A 19,800-nucleotide genomic window follows, 5' to 3' on the forward strand; every position below is an offset into this window, starting at 1 on the left:
CCAGCCCACAGGTGCCGCAGCCTACAGCCTACTCCACCCAGCCTACAGGTGCCGCAGCGCCTTCATAGCAGTTACAGAGTCGACCACTCCACCCAGCCTACAGCCTACTCCACCCAGCATACAGGTGCCGCAGCGCCTTCATAGCAGTTACAACATTTGTTGGCGCTGAAAGCGAAATAAAAAAGTGACTGTGTGTGTGCTGGCTGCGGCGGCGGTGTGGTCTGCAGTGGCCGAGAGTCAGCTGGCTGAGCTGGCCGGGCCTCACCGCCGCCACGTGACGGCACGACGCACCACACGACCACTTCGTACAGGTGTATTACAAAGCAACCAGAGCAGTCGGCCACAGGCGGTCCGGTCTCCGCACCGGCGCGGCCAGGCATGCAGATGTGCGCCGACCACCTCACCGGTTTGGCGTCAGCGGCGCCGGCGCGTCACACGCCGGGCCTCTGGCACACACAACATACGGACGCACCGCGGAGCAGCGCGCTCCCAACAACCGGAGCTGGAGGGAGGGCGGGGGCGGGGGGCACGCGGAATCCTGCGACCTAGTGTGCCGCACTCGACTGCAAGCCAGCCAGCATCACCTCCTTAGTGCTCAACGCTTACGGCTCTACACTAGCTACACTACAAAGGAAGTTTACACGGGACGGCCAAAACGGTCTGTCCGTTTGTAGGTGTACAGCGATACTAGCGTTTTGGTTTTGCCTCAAAACATTTCTCCGTTTGGCTACCATAGCTAACATACAAAGCTGAAGACGCAAGAGACAACTACAAAAACATCCGGGACAATTAAAACATTGTTCCGCACCCAGTGTTTTTTCGTATGCATATGGTATGGCGTCTACCATTGGGGCAGCTAGGAGCGGCAGCCGGCAGGCGCCGCTCAGGCCAACAAACTATACGCGATGCAAACCAGCGCGATTCGTCAGCCGGCGGCAGTAAAACGAAAGACGTCTTCGAGCGACACTGGCGTCACGACAGACAGGCTACTGACTGCGGCCGGCCAGAGCCGACCGGGCCCGCGGGGCCGGCCGGGGCGCGAGCCGCGTGCACCGCCGAGACCGGCTCAGCCGGCGCGCCGCCGCCATCCATCGGTCGGCGCCGCTACGTGCCGCTCCTGCAACACAGGCACGGGCGCGCCAGGCCGGCCATGAGAGGGCAGCAGAGCGGCGCCGCGCAGCCGCGCGCCACCGATGGATGCGCCGCGCGCGCGCCAGGCCGGGCCGGGGAGGGGGCGGCAGAGCGCAGACAGGTGGGCCAGTGCTTGGACGGCTCCGTGCTCCGGTGCTGGGCGCGCGCTGGCCGACGCACACATCGGTTCCCCGCGGCGGCGGCGGCACATACACGCACACACACACGCTCACATTAACTCGGCAGTTGCTGAGGTATTTCGCCACCCGCCGTTTGCTGGGGGGGGGGGGGGTAAAAGTCCCCAGCCGATAAATCGAGAACCAATAGGCGCGGCGAAACGCACGAGGCGGCAAACGAAAGAACACGACGAGACACTTCAGATGAGTATTCAAAAGTAGAATTTGAGGTCACAGCTCGGGTCAAGGTCAGGTCAAAAAGCTGAAATTGGGCTTTCAGCAGCATGAAGTTTAGAACGTCATACTGGGCGCCTCTCCTCATAAGCTCGGTCAAAAGTGTGCACAATCCTTCATAGAAGTGCCATACGAATGTCACATTCATGCAGGGGTCAATCAAGCATAGGTCAGGGTCAAGGTCAGGTGAATCAGGTGAGCATATATCACCGAAAATCAAAACTTGTGTTCACAGCATATGACACATGTTTAATGGATTGTTTTGGGCGTAGAACACGACGGTAACATTTATCTTATTATACGAGTATGTGTTGTGTCGAAAAAGATCGATTTAGGAAATGTGTGCCTCATGGTCGTGAAGGTGTCACGAGAAATTGCCAAGATTTCGGAAAATGCAGAACGATTATCAAAAATCGAAGATAGCCATTTCATCATTCGTTGTATGGCACTCTAATGGCGTTTAAGGCGTGTCTCTACGTTTGTTCTGTGACTTTATATGATTTTTTAACACATACCGTTTTTGGTCGAAAACTCAGAAAGCATAACGTCACTAAAGCCTCGACTTTCTCAGAAATTTTCAGACAGATTTTTTTTTTTTACTTACTCGCAACAAACTTCAATCAATTCCCAACAGGTATCCTAAATTTGGCGCGCCGGTTTTTAGCTATAACGCGGCGAAAGTGTGGGGGCGTTTAACGCCCTTCCCCCCCCCCCCCCGCCTCCAGCAGCTCGCGGGTTAACCGAGATGGCCTAGCCGGCCGGGCCGGCGGAGAGCAAGCGTCGCGCGCGCAGCCCCCCCCCCCCCCCCCACACACACACCACACCTGGGAGTCACGGGGCGGCCGGCGGCCGGCGGGGACGGTGGGGCGCGCACTCACCGCGTGCGGACTTTGTTTAAGGCCAGCTGCTGCGCCACCATGGAGCACTTGGTGGCCTCCTCGATCACCAGCGCCAGCGAGGTGATGAGGTCCGACTGAGGGAACCGGTTCGCCTCGGCCTCCTGCAGCAGCGCCTTCAGCTCGTCCAGACCTGGCGGCCGGCCACCGGGCACCAGTCACCGGCGCAGCCCGCGCAACGCAACTGCTCAGTCGCACACGTCAGCGCACATACAGTCACACATGGGTGCCGCTATCCACCCGGCTGATGCATGTAGCATTGTAGCAGTCAAACACAAAACGTCACCCAAAACCAATACCGCGTAGCTTTAAATATGTCCATCAGTCAAAGCTACCTGGTGTGTTGCCGTGGTCCAGCCTATCTGAGTCAGTGCTGACTCACTGGCTGTCTTACCCACTCTGTATGAGGCAGTGCTGACTCACTGGCTGTCTTACCCACTCTGTATGAGGCAGTGCTGACTCACTGGCTGTCTTACCCACTCTGTATGAGGCAGTGCTGACTCACTGACTGTCTTACCCACTCTGTATGAGGCAGTGCTGACTCACCGGCTGTCTTACCCACTCTGTATGAGGCAGTGCTGACTCACTGGCTGTCTTACCCACTCTGTATGAAGCAGTGCTGACTCACGCACGCACGCACGCACACACACACACATACACACACACACACACACACATACACGCACGCACGCACGCACACGCACACGCACACACCGTCTTACCTAGCCGGGCCTCTCCTGTGGCCTCGAGCCCATCCTTGACACGGAGAATCCACTGGTCGAAGCTCTCGACGCGCACCTTGAGGGCGCGCAACATCTCCGGGAGCTCCTGGAGCGTGTACCGATACCTGGCGGCGCACATACCGGTGCCTCCTGGTCAGCACACGGCACGGGGCGGCACTACACGGCACACGGCACAGGCGGCACTACACGGCACACGGCACCTGGCGGCAATACACGGCACACGGCACAGGGCGGCACTACACGGCACACGGCACCTGGCGGCACTACACGGCACACGGCACAGGGCGGCACTACACGGCACACGGCACAGGCGGCACTACACGGCACACGGCACAGGCGGCACACACACGCACTGCCTTACTCAAATCTACTTTTCGTCCAGGAGAGCCACGGGTGGGGGAGGGGGGGGGGGGGGTAGGGGAGGGGAGGAGGCGAGCCGCGAGGTACAACCGACGGCTGAAGTACAGTCCACAGCAGAAGTAATGTGGGGTTTCAGTCATGGGTATGTTCTGCTTCCGAAGCTTAGGAACGATTATCCAGACTACAATGAAACTTTGAATGTAGCTTATATGTATCGTCACCCTTGCAGCTGTAACTTTAGCTATTGACATCTTCTTTTCGATCACTCCGCATTACAGTTCTGCACGGCTGCAATTTTCCACAGCCTAGCCGCCCCGCAGCCGTGGCTCCACAGCCACAGCCGCCCACAGCCGTGGCAAACTGTGGGCAGCCAGCCGTCAGCCGGCCGTGGATACTTTCAATGAAATGCAACCAAATAGTATATAATAAGTTGTTTTTAGTTGAAACATATAGCCAAAAGCACATTGCAATGGGCTATAGATTCTCAAGCTCATGAAGCATCATAGGTTAAGTGGTTGTGTATCTGGCTTTAGGCCGAAGGCCTGAAGCCTGATGCGCATCGCATGCCTACACAAGCCCTTGCAAGGGGTTAAGAAAGATGGGTAGGTAGGTACCTACTACCTACATCAACAGAAAACATAAACAACGAACCAGAATAGAAGCACTAGCAGTGTAGACATATAATGCCAAATCCTGAAGCATGGTTGTGGGACAGAACAACAGACCCTGATGCTTTTCATTATCAATGTTAGATATGGAAAATGAAACTGAAGTTGATGGACTGTCAAACAGTGATTGTCTTGTCAAAACTCTTGCTTCTTTCTTACCTTGCATATTTTCTGGGGTGTGATATGCCAGGCTTGAAGCAGCCTTCTGAGCAAGTCTCAAACTAATTTGATAGGTATGCAAGGCATCATCAAAACACTAGTGAGCAATTCCAAGAAAGAAAAAACGTTCATATATTTTGATTTTTCCAAATAATGGACGACGGTGAAAACAGGGCGCCTGGGGCGATTTGATCAAGGTTCGTTAAATTTACACGTGACGTTTGGCATATAGAAGGCCCATAGAGCGGGAGAAGTTCCAAATGTCACGTGACTAATATGCCCTCCGGCGCCCTGTTTTCACCGGCGTCCCAAATAATGATCTTCGCTCAAATCCCCAAGGACGTGCGAGCCACAATTGCCTCTTTCAATCAAAAATTTTACTTGAGTTTTTAATGACGTCAATAGCAAAGAAGTGGCAATTAATTGTTTTGTGTCACTAAAAACAGCCATAAAATTACAATTAATAAATAATAATGCTATACAGTTAAAAACTTGCTCTCCAACAAAGATTAATTATCAAATTTTTACATTTTCAGAAGAAGACGTCATTTTATTAGTAAAGTCAACAGCTCGCGTAAGAAATATTAAGTTCAGGGTTTTCACCGTCATGTGAATTACGTGTTCAGGGTTTTCACCATCATGTGAATTAACCGTAAGTAAGGTTCATGCTCACTTATATTTTAATTCCATTGGCTTCGTTCATCAGCATTTTCTGTTAGCGGTCACTCACACACCAGTTAGAACATAAAGCGCCAGTTTTATATTATGTAATTGGACTTGCCGAAAATCCAGAAATACATGAGAGTTATTTTAGATAATATTTTATGAAGCATTTACCTGCCTTTACCTAGGCGTGATTTCTTTTTCTATTACCTGAAAGAATTATTGAACGCTCGTCTTCAATAGCTGTAAGGTGCAAAACCATTAGGTTTTCAAAGGCTTCACCACTTTCAATGTTGCTGGGCATCCTTTGCATGATTTTTACAGGCTAGACTGCTTATCACTTATCAGAATGTAAGATTAAGGATTTAAAATTTTATATTTGAATTGAATTTTGAGTACTTAAGATTGAGCTTGAAATCTCACAGCCGTGGCCACAGCCGTAGCCGTGTTCTTGGAGATATTTGCAGCCGCCCCGGTCCACAGCCGTGGGGCTGCAGCCAGCCGCGGCTGCAGCCGACCGGTGCAGACCTCTACTCCGCATTAAACAATCGCCAGTCAAAGCCAACCGTTGAGATTGGTAAAACCCAACATTACTTTAGCGGTGGGCTGTACATACGCACCACTCGATATACGTAGTTTAGCGCACGACGCTCTATAGCACCAGGCTCCAGTACTTCCTCACTAGTTGAAGCCTCACAAAGCAAACCGTTTCCGCAGCTGAATGAATAACGTCCCCATAGGTATCTAGAAATGGACAAGGGCTAGCGCTGGGCGAAACTCGCCACGATATCTTCCCCCAAACCAAAATGGATGAATTGAAAAGGTTTGCAACAAACGCAGAGTCATTCGCTAGATGGCAGCGTGGATCACTCAGCGTAGAGTGTAATGGTGCATTCTTTAACTTAGAAGAAACCCACAAAACCACGCATTCGCAACCCGTACGCGAGGTCAAGTGTGGGGCACCCGCTAAGGCTGAAACAGACTCTTCCCGCATTCAGGAAATCGCATGCGAGAGCCTATTCAAATGCATTATAATTCGGCCCGCATCAATAGCATGCGGGAGGTACGCGCGATTGATGCGAGCGTGCTTCCATATATTTGAATAGGCTCTCGCATGCGATTTTCTGACTGCGGAAAGGGTCTGTTTCAGGCTTTACGCTCGCTCGTTTTTTCGCCACAAAAGGCGTCTTTTAGTTCCTCATCGGCGCTCAGAAAGAAACTCAAATGAAACCAGGGCGGTGCGCTCCGGGGTTTTAACATTACGAAAAGTGGAGACACCTTCGTTAGCGCTGTCAGCACCGTGAACATTCTAAACAACAAATGCAGTAATCCCACCAATCAGCCGTACGGCCATATTCAACGCTCATTGGCACATAAGCCAGTGACGGTTTTGGGGGCCAGGGCGTTAGAGGTAACCTATAGCAGCACGGGCCGTTGAATCTAGGACTTGATTTAGACATTATTTAGGCCAGTCCGATAAAAACTCAAATCGAAAAACACGGGTTTATCAAACTACAATTCACTTTAGTAGTGATCCGACAAGTCTTTGCTTTTTTCTGAAATAATTCGCTGAAACATGAATTATTAGATGCGTACCTACTCGTGCCAAATTTGCCCCGTTACCATAGCAACCAGAGTTTGTTTGGCTTCCAGAGTCGCGGTTATTAAATTCATTTTTGACCCCAGTATTTCGTCAGGAGCGTTCTACCTGGTTTACACAGGGGCCCGGGAACGATTTTCAAGGGGGGGGGGCAAACTAAAATACCTGACATGATGCATATGAAACAGTGGCGTAGCTAAGGGTCTAAGGCAGGGGTCGGCAAATGGTGGGGCATGCCCCCTTTGGGGGTAATGGCGCCCTTCGGCGGGGGGTAATGAGGGCCTCTGAGAAAGCCTCATCTTTTTTAGAATTAATGGCTCCCTTGATGGGACAAACATCGCAACTATTGTGCCCCAGGATTCAAAGATTAGTCGAGGTCAAACGCACAAAGCATGAACTGATTAGCTGGCGCATGCCAATTTTCATGTAGCTGCTCACCATTCCGTACAGTCGTGGAAAGTAACTGTCATGTACTAGCCGGCGCTCGTCTATTGGCGTTTTCACAGTCACTAACGCAAGGGAGAGGAGTCGTCCATTGCACCCTGACCTGAGCATCTCGGTCTCTGAGCTGGAGCTTTGCAGAAAATTGAGCGTGTTGCTCGTGAAGATAAGCAGCCGCTGCTACCCAATTTAAAGGTCGTTGGTCATTGGGTGACCTTCAATAGGTCAATAACAACTGCCGAGTTAATCGGGTCCTGCTGTAAGTTCTTGAGGTGAGATTTTGTGGCTTGCCATGATCTCAAGAAAGATCTCACAATTCAACGGTTATTCGGGTTAAGGTCATGCCATTTTCAGGACATATAAAAATGATCGGCCCGATGGTACAGTTTTTTTTTTCGTGATCCGACCCTTTTAATGTGATCTATTCTCGAAAAATACCCGCTACACCTACACGTATGGGGGTTAACCCGCGCCCCGCTGGGGCTCCTGGATTTCCACGCCCTGCTGGAGATGGAGGTTGAACACCCCCTATTAACTTGGCTCCTGGGTCACTAGCGAAACGCCGTAGTCGGCGATCGAAAGAGCATAAGAAATGATGAAGAAAAACTATGGTCACCTTTTAGGTCAAATCAAAGGTCAGGTCACCAGAGGTCATCGAACGTAAAATTTCGCCAATTTCCAGGTCACCCTTTGACAATTTTCGATAAACTGGCCTATAGCTCAGGAAAGGATAGAGCTACAGCGCTGCGGAAAAACGCATTCGATAGCTCTCTTAACGTTTTTTTTTCTGATGCCTGCCCTCAGATTCAACCGAAGATGGTTTAGCCTGCAGGAGACAAAAACTGCCAAAATTGAAAATGTACGTTGCTTGCTGATAGTTTTTCTTAAATAACTTTTCACTCAAACTTGCAAGAGCTCACTTTTATCAGCATCGTGATCTTCCCGTCGAGAAGCATCGAAGGTTTTGTTGCACATCAGTCGATCCGTATCGTCGAGCTGAACACATCTAAGGCATTTTCATCGCTCTGAGATGCCTTTATCAAAGTTATTAGCGAATAGCTGTTAGATACCATTCATGACCTGAAATGACCTCAGGGACATACAGCCTGTCCCGTAGCTCAGTTGGTAGAGCATCGGACTCCCGGTAGTGAGAGCCCGGGTTCGAGACGCTCCGGCGCTCGATATATGAGACTCCTGACGGGGATGGTCTGCGGTTGGTGGGAGCAGCCGCAGCCAGTTGAAGTCAGTTGAGTGGGACAGGCCGTGTCCGGCTTTGAAGGGCACGTTAAACTTTGGCATCTAAATTCTCCCGTTACCCGGAATTGCGCGATCGGACGGTAGGGGTCGGGGTCTACGCAACAAGCTCTGCTTAGCGTGGACTCCGGCTCTGTCAATCCGTCCATTCAAACATTCGAGCTAAATTTATAAAAAAAAAAAGGGTTACGGGTGCAATTTTCCGGTTCAGCGGTCATGTTTACTTGTAAATAAGAGTGTCACAGTGTTAGGAATGACACTGGTCCAAAGGAGGCGCCTTTCAATTTTCTACCATTGGCTTTGCGCCCTCTCCCATTGATAATGGGAGAGGGCGTGAAATTGACCTGAACTTTGGTCACCGACATCAAATCTCCGAGATACAAATTTTGTACATGTTATTGCCTTTATCAATTCCTGAAAGCTTGAAAGAGATCTGTCACTCAATGCAGCTAAAGCAGGCGTTGCAGTCTTTACTGAGGTGAGGTGAGGTCACTTGAAGTGATCTGGTGACCTGACCTTGAGTGACTCTGGTCTGAAATATTCACAACATGTGCAGAAACGATGTCTGATAAAATGTTCCAAAATGGTGGCGCTCCGTGCCAACGTTTTTGAGATATTTGCGAGAACCGCAGGGGAGGGGGCCTGCGGTTTCTCGCAGATATGGTACCCAAAGAGTCACGGAAAAGTATGGAATTTCAGTAACCTTGGTTGTATCACCAATGGGGTCTGGTAGGTGGGGGTAATGGCCCTGCCTGGCGCCAAAAAAGGAGCACGACCCCGGAGGACCTGCCAACCACTGGTCTAAGGGGACACGTACCCCCTCCCCCCCCCATCGGGTTCAAAGGGACCCTCGGGGTCCTGCGGCGCCATTTGACCGCTGAGGGTTAACGATGGCCATATTTCGACTCAGAAGGGCCCCATGGGGCTCGTTAGAGCACCTCCGGGGCCCTAAATAGCCACACTAAGATCTCCATAATGGCCCCACGCCGGCTTCTGAGGGCCTCTTGCGGCTTTTAAAGGAAACAGTCCACTTTCCTGAAATCAGTATTTTGCTATTGATTTATGATTTTTTATGCTCAAAATAATCATGAAATAAAATAGAACCTTTTTGTAAAAACAATTATTTTCTATATTTTAATATAGCACGAACTATATTCTATGTAAAATAATGTTTGACGCGGAAGCTTATTACGCATTGACCAATCATATTGCGTAGCTCAAACCTACGCATACTGCATTGGCTGTAAGCAGCACGCTGATTGGCTGACGATGACGTGGCTGCATTCCTGTGCAAGGCACGCATTCCTCTACAAGGCACTCTTTTTGGAACGAGAAATGGAATATCTTCGTCTAGGGTGATCGTTGAGCCGTAAAAGCTCTTGATTTGTGCTAGTCTCAGCTCAAGCTACGAAACTGCTATTCCAGCTCAAAACCCCATGTTAAAAGTGAACTATTTCCTTTAAGGGCCCCTCGGTGGTCTCCAAAGGCCCGTTACTGGCCTCTGAGAGTTCTTACCGGCCTATGAGGGGCCAGTTCTAGAGGCATTTCCCGCCTGTGATGGTCCCACACCGGTGCCTCTGAGGGTTTCACACCCCCAACTCTTAGTGCCTACACCAGTACCTATTAACCCGCGCCCCGTTGGGCTCTGCCGAGCAACGCGCCCGGTTGGGGGGGGGGGGCCATTTTGGCCCCCCCCCCTAAGATCTCGAGAACCACGCAACATAGCGACAAGCGGTAAACGGCGTTGGATAGCCCCAACGGGGAACTACCTTGTGACCCAATTTTATTGACCTAGGTCAAACCGATGACGTCACAGGTCAGGTCAAAGGTCCAATTTTCACCGTTTACAGGCACTTCAAGAAATGCGTTATAAAATCGAGTAAAATGCATTTCATTGTAAATCATCGATGGGGAAATGTTCTTCAAACACATATTTTGCTATTTGAGGTCACTGATACCAGGTCAGGTCACAGAGGTCAGGTCACGGGGGGGGGTCACAATATGAAAGTGTCGTGTGATACATGTTTTATGGTCCATTTTACATGACAAATGCGATTATATGGGTCAGGCAGCCTTTGGGGCCAGCTTAGATCACGTTTTGGTCAAGGTCAGGTCAAGGTCAGGTCAAGGTCAGGTCAAATTAGGTCAAATTTCAAAGTTAATATTTTTGCATAAAATGGGTATCGAATCGATGCAGCTCGTCACGGGGAGTTCAATGGTGGTCTTTGTTTTGCCGTACGTGGTCTAGAATTGCAAAAAATTGAGTTCAAAAATTTGACGTCATCATTTTTGAACAGTTTTTTTCGCTATAACTTGGCCAAAAAACGAGATATCGATCTGAAATTTGGTATGTATATAGAAGAGCGCTGGGACTATCACATATATTCCGGTTTTTTCGAAATTCGGGAAAATTTTGGATTTTTTCAAAGTTTTTCTAAAAAAAATCAATTTTTTGAATTTTTTTTGGTCAAAAACCAAAAATTTTGAAAATCCGAGATAGCAGTTTTGTAGCGCCGCTTTTTGTCTACTAGACCATATAAAGAACTTTGAAATTGCTTGATAACTGTAGATTTGGTGAGCGTTTCAAGATTGCATGTTTTTTGCTCATTTTTGCTCGAACATGACCTCAGTTTGACCTCAATAACTCCTGACCTAAGGTGACCTAAGACTTGAAATTTGGTGTGAAGGTGTCAAATTGATGCCCGGGAAGGTACTGAAAATTTGGCGGCGCTGCGCGCCGCCGTTTTCTTGCTATTCAGGAAAAACCACAGGGGGGGGCCAAAATGGCCTCCCCCAACGGGGCGAGGGTTAACCCTATTAGTGGCAGGCTCCTGGCTACCCCCTATTAGTGGCAGGGGGGGGCTGTTTACGACCCCCCTTGATATATCGAGATCTAACGGGCCGATTTTCAAAATTCAAACGGCATTCGATTTCGCTCAACGAGATCTACATTTCTAAAAAAAAAATTAAAAAATGTCAATAGGGGGGTAGAGGGGGTAAAAACGGGCAAATTGCAGATGCATTTTAGACTGTTTATCACGGCCAGGTTTCTGAACCAATCCTAACGCAACTTTTGCCGATCGATAGAGAATGAACCAGGAATTCACATGGATCCTAAAAATATGCATTTTAAAAAATCATAGGCGGATACAGATCATTGAGATTGGGGGTACACAAAAAGTATAGTAAATAAGGTTTTTGTTGGTACTGTTTCTAAAAAGGGTGGCAATGGTCTTGTCATGTTACAATTTTCTTATGAGAGAACGACTAAAATTGTACTGGTCATGCATAGGCGGTGTCAGGGCACCTACGTTGGGAGGTAAAAAATAACCCCCCTTTTTGGACGCCTGGATCCGCCTATTATAGCAAAAACGTGTCAAAAGAGGATGCACAATAACTTTGTATATGTTATCACATGCTACCTTTCATTCCCTGTTCGTAAAACTGGTGCAGCATCGTGATCTTCGCCCAAATGACTCGCTTCACGAATAGGACCCCCCAATTCCCAGTGCTCTGGAGCCGCCCCTGGTAAAGTTATGAACTTGAAATTTTCAGGGAATGTGCCCAATTTAGTTTTAGGAAAAGTCACAAAATTTCAGCATCGTAGCTTCAGCGGTTTCGGAGATATTCCCGAAAAACCTGAGGGGTGGATAAAAACAACCCCCCCCCCCTGCCACTAATAGGGTTAAAGCCCTATATCGGCGTCTCTGAGGACCCAATGGTGACTTTTGAGGGCCCCACACCGGTGACTCTGAGGGTGCTACCGATATCTGAAGGCACCACACAAGCCCTTAGTGTCGCTGAGCTTCAATCCCATACCGGCCTTCCGAGGGCGCCACGTCAGTGCACCCATTGCCCCACAGCCCTCCAGCTCACACCCGGAGAGGGTAAACTGTGTTATACCCATAGCAACGAGAACGACTTGACCACCGTTGTACGTTATGTATTCCTCAAAGTTAACTCAAAATGGTCAGTAGAAAATTTGGCCTGCCAAACTTATGGCCAAGGTCAGGCCCAAACCAAAGCGGAATGACAATAGCAGATGTTGTCAAATCGATACTACATATATCAGCAGAAGCCATTCAGATGGCAAGGAAAATGTCGTGTGTTGATGTTTAGATGTATAAAGGGAACAAGAAGGAAAGAAGTCCGAAAAAGGAGGAAAAAAAATGTATCGCTGCCTCAATGTTGCTCTCAAGTTGGGGGGAAGCGCTCCCGCTGCCCCCCCCCCCCTCTGCTCCCGGGTCTGTGGGTTTACATAGCCTTGATTGAAACTAACGTTTTAATCAATGCTTTTTTAACAGTTGATAAATATATGGCCAGTTAAAACGTGTTTCTGTATTATCATACAGAATGTTATATATGTGTTAGTGTTTGCCAGTGTTCCACCTTGTTCGGGCGTGCATATGCCTCATTCGCTTGCCGGATTTTGCTCGACTTATGAGTCGAGTCGGAAATTTGACTCAACTCTGACTCAATTAAGTCGGGTGTGAGTCGAGTCAGTTACAATAGATTATCTGTTGAGTCAGAGTTGAGTCGAGTCGGATAAAAACGTTGAGCTGTTGAGTTGAATCAGAGTTAGGTCGGCAAAATAAGTTTGGACAGTTATCGAGTCGGACATTAAAAATAAACATGTCAACTGACTCAAGTTTCTAGAAACAAAGGTATAAATAAGTGTCTAGTTACCAGGCATCATACACATGGTTTTGACTTCTGAATATCATGTTTATCTTAATCTTTTTATTTCCTGATGCATCAGCTTCAGCACATGTCTGAGCAGGGAAAGAAATTTTTACATGCAAAAGACATGTTATCATAAAAATTTGATTAATTTAATTAAATAAATAAAATAAATAAATATAATAATGTAATATAAATATAATAAATAAAAAAATTAATTTAATTTAATTAAATGATAAAGTTAATGATTTGGGCAAAAAGTCAAACATTGCTTGGTCTAAATCACTTCTTGTACTTAGGATACATTTTCCAGCAGACTCGGCATTTACCAATAAACAAAATAAATACCTTGGTTTGTGAGTGTTGATGGATTTGCCAGATATTGGTTGACAGTAACAATTTAATGATAGAAAAAATGCAACACCACAAGTCACAACCATACCCAAAACGAAATATTTTACAAACACATTCAGAATCACACATAAAAAACATAGCTCAAGGCCGACGGTCTATAGCATTCTAAGAAGAAACAGCAATCTTCGGCTATAGTGTTCTTTGCTTCTAGTTTCGAGGATCGCTAACAGGCTTTGGTATAAAGCGCTTGTGATTCGAGATTTGCAGGACTGCTCGCGATATTTGTAGCGAACACGCTTTATAGAATAACGCTCCCCGCAAAACTTTTGCCTATTAGCCCTGGCTGCCTGATTTTTCTCTCCCCCCCCCCCCGCTGAACAACTTGTTTACCTTTGAGTCAATTTTGAGTCGAAACAAGTAAAATTCAACATTTGAGTCGAGTTGAGTCAACTCATTTTTTCATCGAGTCACTTGAGTCATGAGTCGAGTCAAAAGAAAAAAATCAGGCTTTTATTTGAGTCGCAGTTGAGTCGAGGCTCTCTGAAGTTGAATGATGAGTCGAGTCAGCAATTTTTTTTTTTTTAGTCGAGCACAACCCTGTTTGCTTGATATGCCTCAAGCATGTGCCCATAGATAAAGAGCCGATTTGTGTGGGACTGATGAGTTCAGTCGGCTGGCCGCAGCCAGCCGCGGCGGCCACTCACTTGAGCACGTGGTTGGCCGCCGGGCACTGGCACAGCTTGTCGTAGTGTCGCAGGCAGACGAGCCGCTGGCTGCAGGGGCACGTGATGGCCGACAAAAAACAGGTGGTCTTGCAGTAGTCGCACTGGCGCTCGTCGTCCTGCAGAAGCTCGAACGCCTCCCGCTCGGCCCTCCGCACACCCTGCACGTGTCAGTCCGGCGACACTGTCAGTCCGGCGAGAGAGAGAGAGAGAGAGAGAGAGAGAGAGAGAGAGAGAGAGAGAGAGAGAGAGAGAGAGAGAGAGAGAGAGAGAGAGAGAGACAGAGAGAGAGACAGAGACAGAGACAGAGACAGAGACAGAGACAGAGACAGAGACAGAGACAGAGACAGAGACAGAGAGAGAGAGAGACAGAGACAGAGACAGAGACAGAGACAGAGACAGAGACAGAGACAGAGACAGAGAGAGAGAGAGAGAGAGAGAGAGAGAGAGAGAGAGAGAGAGAGAGAGAGAGAGAGAGAGAGAGAGAGAGAGAGAGAGAGAGAGAGAGAGAGAGAGAGAGAGAGAGAGAGAGAGAGAGGAAATGGAGGGAGGCAGGGGGAGATGAGAAGGGCGGGGATAGGGAGGGAGGCAGGGGAGATGAGAAGGGCAGGGATAGGAAGGGGAGGGCGGGGTGGGTGATGGAGAGGGGTGGAGACAGAGGGCACCCAGTGGCCCGGCCCGTCCGCCGTACCTTTTCCAGCATCTGTGTGCGGCTGGTGCGCTCGTCGTCGATCATGCTGAGCATGTTCTGGTATGTGGCCGAGGCGACCAGCAGACTGAGCCGCTGCGGTTCCAGCGCCATGCTGCACACCAGCTCGTCGTGCGAGAACACGCAGAAGCGGCGCAGCTGCGAGTAGTGAGTGACGCACTGGCGGCCGATGGCCAGCTGCCGGCCGGCCAGACACAGCCCCGTCAGACGGCGGTCAGACACAGCCCCGTCAGACGGCGGCCAGACACAGCCTCCACCCCCCCCCCTCCGTCAGACGGCGGTCAGACACAGCCTCCACCCCCCCCCCTCCCGTCAGCTGCCGGCCGGCCAGACACAGCCCCGTCAGACGGCGGCCAGACACAGCCCCGTCAGACGGCGGTCAGACACAGCCCCCCCCCCTCCCGTCAGACGGCGGTCAGACACAGCCCCCCCGTCAGATGGCGGTCAGACACAGCCCCCCCCCCTCCCCGTCAGACGGCGGTCAGACACAGCCCTGCCGTCCAAAGGCAAAAACGCATATGTCGGGCCATGACCTGACCCGACATATCCGTTTTTGCCTTTGGACGGCAGAGCCCCCCCCCCCCCCCCCCCCGTCAGCCGCCGGCACGTCAAATAGCAGTGACAAGCAAGCATCAATGGCAACGACACAAAGTCATAAAACCAATCCAAACCCATACCACACAGATACGAAGGATTCACAACCTTGATAGGCTAGGTACACTCGGGGGCAGATTGATGTTCTACAACTCTTTATCCACCGGGTTCCTATGGCTCAGCATTGGCAGCAGCCGCCTGGTACCGGTAGACTGTGCCGCTTCACTTACTTGTCAAGCGGCACAGCCTACCCACACCGTATGCCACTGGTCTGGGTCGGTGGCTGGAAGGCGATGTGGGCCGCCTGTGACGTCAGCGCAGCGGTGAGGGCCGAGCCCGGAGGCATGGCTCGGGTCGGCGCGGCGCGGCGGCTGGCGAGGGCTGGGGAGTGAGGTGGGGTGGGAGCACGAACCATCGCGCGGCTGAGCGAGTGTAGTTAACTTTCGCGTCTCAAGGCGCCAATTATTCTAACGAACAATTGTGCTAAAGCAGTTGTTAAAATGTCCTATCCCCAAGACAGCGCCTATCATCATACTTGCCATGCACATTACGACACACTTAAACGTGGCATTGGGACAGCCGATAGAATTTATATCACACGTGCATCGAGTTGCGGAGCTACATTGTTTTTAACCGATAAGTATTAAGGCATTATTAAGGCCTTGATTGAGCTCATTGGTGTCTATTATTTCGCACAGCAATCGTCCAGAGAGAGACGTGGGAACTGGGGTTTTTGGATAGCGCGGCGTCCCAACTTTAAGCAACTTTTACTGTTCCTCTAATGTGTGGTCGCAGCCACCACTAGCAAACCGTTCCATCTAGGAACAAATAAGTCGCGCACCTGGGACGGTTCGAACCGGGTTTCTCCAACCGGTCACCCTACGACGCTAGCGTGTATCCACTGAGCTGCCGAAACCAGCGACCACCAGCAGCGGTCAAACGCGATCAAATGTCACAATACTGTCATTGGCGGTCAGCGGGTGAATGTCATTTTGTTTTGTGCAGAAGAGGACCATCCTCGGTAGCTCAGTGGATGAACGCTCGTGTCGTGAATTGGCCGGTGGGAGAAGCCCGGTTCGAGCCCCATTGAGTGGCCGAGTTGTGCAAGTTGAAACGGTTTGCTATTGGGGGCTGCGACTACATATTAGAGCAACAGTAATAATCGCTTTAAATTGGGGCGTTGGCTGCGGCACTACTCATAACCCCCAGTTCCCACGTTTCTGGACGATTGCCGTGCGAAACAATAGACACCAATCTGCTCAATCAAGGCCTTAATACTAATATGTTATACAAAATATAGCACCGCACCTCGATGCACGAGTGACATAAGTTCTATCGGCTGTCCCATTGCCACGCTTAAGTGTGTCGTAATGTGCATTGCAAGTATGATGATAGGCGCTGTCTTGGGGATAGGACATTTTAACAACTGTTTTGGCACACTTGTTAGGTAGAATAATTGGCGCCTTGAGACGCGAAAGTTAACTACACTCGCTCAGCCGCGCGATGTTCGTGCTCCCACCCCACCTCACTCCCCAGCCCTCGCCAGCCGCCGCGCCGCGCCGACCCGAGCCATGCCTCCGGGCTCGGCCCTCACCGCTGCGCTGACGTCACAGGCGGCCCACATCGCCTTCCAGCCACCGACCCAGACCAGTGGCATACGGTGTGGGTAGGCTGTGCCGCTTGACAAGTAAGTGAAGCGGCACAGTCTACCGGTACCAGGCGGCTGCTGCCAATGCTGAGCCATAGGAACCCGGTGCATAAAGAGTTGTAGAACATCAATCTGCCCCCGAGTGTACCGATAAGTAAAGATAATTTTGATGTGAGCTTGACTAAAAACAGCCTTGAAGTGATCCGACAGATAAGAGCACGCCTCTGCTGGTCTGAGTGTGGGCGCGGGTGGCGGACGTACCCAGTCCGGCGGCGCGAAGTTGACGGCCTCGGCGAAGTTGAACCCCTGGTTGAAGCCGGTGTGGTAGGCGCGCGGCAGGGTGACGACAAACTCGCCGGCGTGCTGGTCCGTGCGGAAGATCGGCACACCTGCGCACACCGCCGCCGGTCAGCATCAGCGGCCAACAGCCCTTCCCTCGCTACATCAAAGACATCCACTGGCTGCACAATGCACGTCACACTGGCCACACCAACGCTGGCTGGCCTGCGCCTAACGCTAAGTTTCACAGCGCGTGGGCCGGCCGGCCGTCGCCACTCACCAGCCGCCATCAGCACGTTGGGGTTCATGGTGGTCACCAGCTGGTGCAGCAGGTCCGGCTGCGCCTTAAACAGCTCCGGCGCCGCCGACTTCATGGCCTCCTCGAACTGCTGCGCGCGCAGGCCTGACACGCCGTACCACGTCTTGGGCTCGCCCCTGCGCCACAGGCCAGACGGTCACTGGTGGCCGGTACACACAGCCGGTACACACAGCCGGTACACACAGCCAGTACATACACAGCCGGTACACACAGCCGGTACACACACAGCCGGTACACACAGCCGGTACATACACAGCCGGTACACACACAGCCGGTACACGGCCGGTACACACACAGCCGGTACACACGGCCGGTACACACACAGCCGGTACACACAGCCGGTACACGGCCGGTACACACAGCCGGTACATACACGGCCGGTACACACAGCCGGTATACACAGCCGGTACACACAGCCGGTACACACAGCCGGTACACACAGCCGGTACGCACAGCCGGTACGCACAGCCGGTACACACACAGCCGGTACACACAGCCGGTACACACAGCCGGTACGCACAGCCGGTACACACACAGCCGGTACACACACAGCCGGTACACACACAGCCGGTACACGACCGGTACACAGGCACACACGTGGTTTGACGCACCGGCCGGAGTTCACAAAGCCCTCTATCCGGCGACACGGCACGGTGACAAACAGTGTACAGTTAGGCTGACCCGCGCAACTCTCAAGTCATACGGCACAGTCTACCAGTACCAGGCAACTGCAGCCAGTGCTGAGGCCCGGGCTAACGGCGAATAAAGAGTCCCTTTCGATTAACCTGAGGCTCGTAAGCCGAATATCAAGATAGCCTGTAACCGACCACCCCATTGAGAATGGCACGTACCAGTGCAGGTAGTTGATGGAGTAGCTCCAGTGGTCCTCGTTGTGCCAGCAGAAGGTGGAGAAGCACATGCCGACGTACATCCAGGGCACCTTCATGCCGGAGATGTTGGCCTTGATGTGCGCCAGAATCGAGTCGTCCAGCACGGCGATGTTGTTCAGGTTCCAGCCGGAGCGGACATACTCCTGTGCGCGCCATCAGGTCCAGTCAGTGACACCGCAGCCGACATACCATCAGGTCCAGTCAGTGACACCACAGCCGACATACCATCAAGTCCAGTCAGTGACACCACAGCCGACATACCATCAGGTCCAGTCAGTGACACCGCAGCCGACATACCATCAGGTCCAGTCAGTGACACCGCAGCCGACATACCAGCAGGTCCAGTCAGTGACACCGCAGCCGACATACCATCAGGTCCAGTCAGTGACACCGCAGCCGACATACCATCAGGTCCAGTCAGTGACACCGCAGCCGACATACCAGCAGGTCCAGTCAGTGACACCGCAGCCGACATACCAGCAGGTCCAGTCAGTGACACCGCAGCCGACATACCATCAGGTCCAGTCAGTGACACCGCAGCCGACATACCAGCAGGTCCAGTCAGTGACACCACAGCCGACATACCATCAGGTCCAGTCAGTGACACCGCAGCCGACACACCATCAGGTTCAGTCAGTGACACCGCAGCCGACATACCATCAGGTCCAGTCAGTGACACCGCAGCCGACATACCAGCAGGTCCAGTCAGTGACACCGCAGCCGACATACCAGCAGGTCCAGTCAGTGACACCGCAGCCGACATACCAGCAGGTCCAGTCAGTGACACCGCAGCCGACATACCATCAGGTCCAGTCAGTGACACCGCAGCCGACATACCAGCAGGTCCAGTCAGTGACACCGCAGCCGACATACCATCAGGTCCAGTCAGTGACACCGCAGCCGACATACCAGCAGGTCCAGTCAGTGACACCGCAGCCGACATACCATCAGGTTCAGTCAGTAACACCGCAGCCGACATACCATCAGGTCCAGTCAGTGACACCGCAGCCGACATACCAGCAGGTCCAGTCAGTGACACCGCAGCCGACATACCATCAGGTCCAGTCAGTGACACCGCAGCCGACATACCATCAGGTTCAGTCAGTGACACCGCAGCCGACATACCATCAGGTCCAGTCAGTGACACCGCAGCCGACATACCAGCAGGTCCAGTCAGTGACACCGCAGCCGACATACCATCAGGTCCAGTCAGTGACACCGCAGCCGACATACCACCAGGTCCAGTCAGTGACACCGCAGCCGACATACCACCAGGTCCA

At 51.3% G+C, this 19,800-nt stretch overlaps 1 protein-coding gene across 1 annotated transcript in view; it reads right to left on the reverse strand.

Moving 5' to 3' along the window:
• Positions 1–299: 299 nt before the first annotated feature.
• The window catches only part of LOC122375266 (lysine-specific demethylase lid-like), a 55,515-nt gene continuing 36,014 nt past the window's right edge, over positions 300–19,800 (reverse strand). Inside the window, exons 8-15 of the mRNA XM_043354547.1 lie at positions 18,482–18,663; positions 17,592–17,746; positions 17,294–17,421; positions 14,773–14,967; positions 14,064–14,242; positions 3,160–3,284; positions 2,420–2,570; positions 300–1,117 (exon numbers count right to left, since the gene is read on the reverse strand). Of these exons, the coding sequence (XP_043210482.1) occupies positions 1,105–1,117; positions 2,420–2,570; positions 3,160–3,284; positions 14,064–14,242; positions 14,773–14,967; positions 17,294–17,421; positions 17,592–17,746; positions 18,482–18,663 (1,128 nt within the window). The 3' untranslated portion in view covers positions 300–1,104. The remainder of the gene's footprint in view (positions 1,118–2,419; positions 2,571–3,159; positions 3,285–14,063; positions 14,243–14,772; positions 14,968–17,293; positions 17,422–17,591; positions 17,747–18,481; positions 18,664–19,800) is intronic.

The sequence above is a fragment of the Amphibalanus amphitrite genome, unplaced genomic scaffold (genome assembly GCF_019059575.1).
Source record: "Amphibalanus amphitrite isolate SeventyFive unplaced genomic scaffold, NRLGWU_Aamphi_draft 001806F_arrow, whole genome shotgun sequence".
Lineage (NCBI taxonomy): Eukaryota > Metazoa > Arthropoda > Thecostraca > Balanomorpha > Balanidae > Amphibalanus > Amphibalanus amphitrite.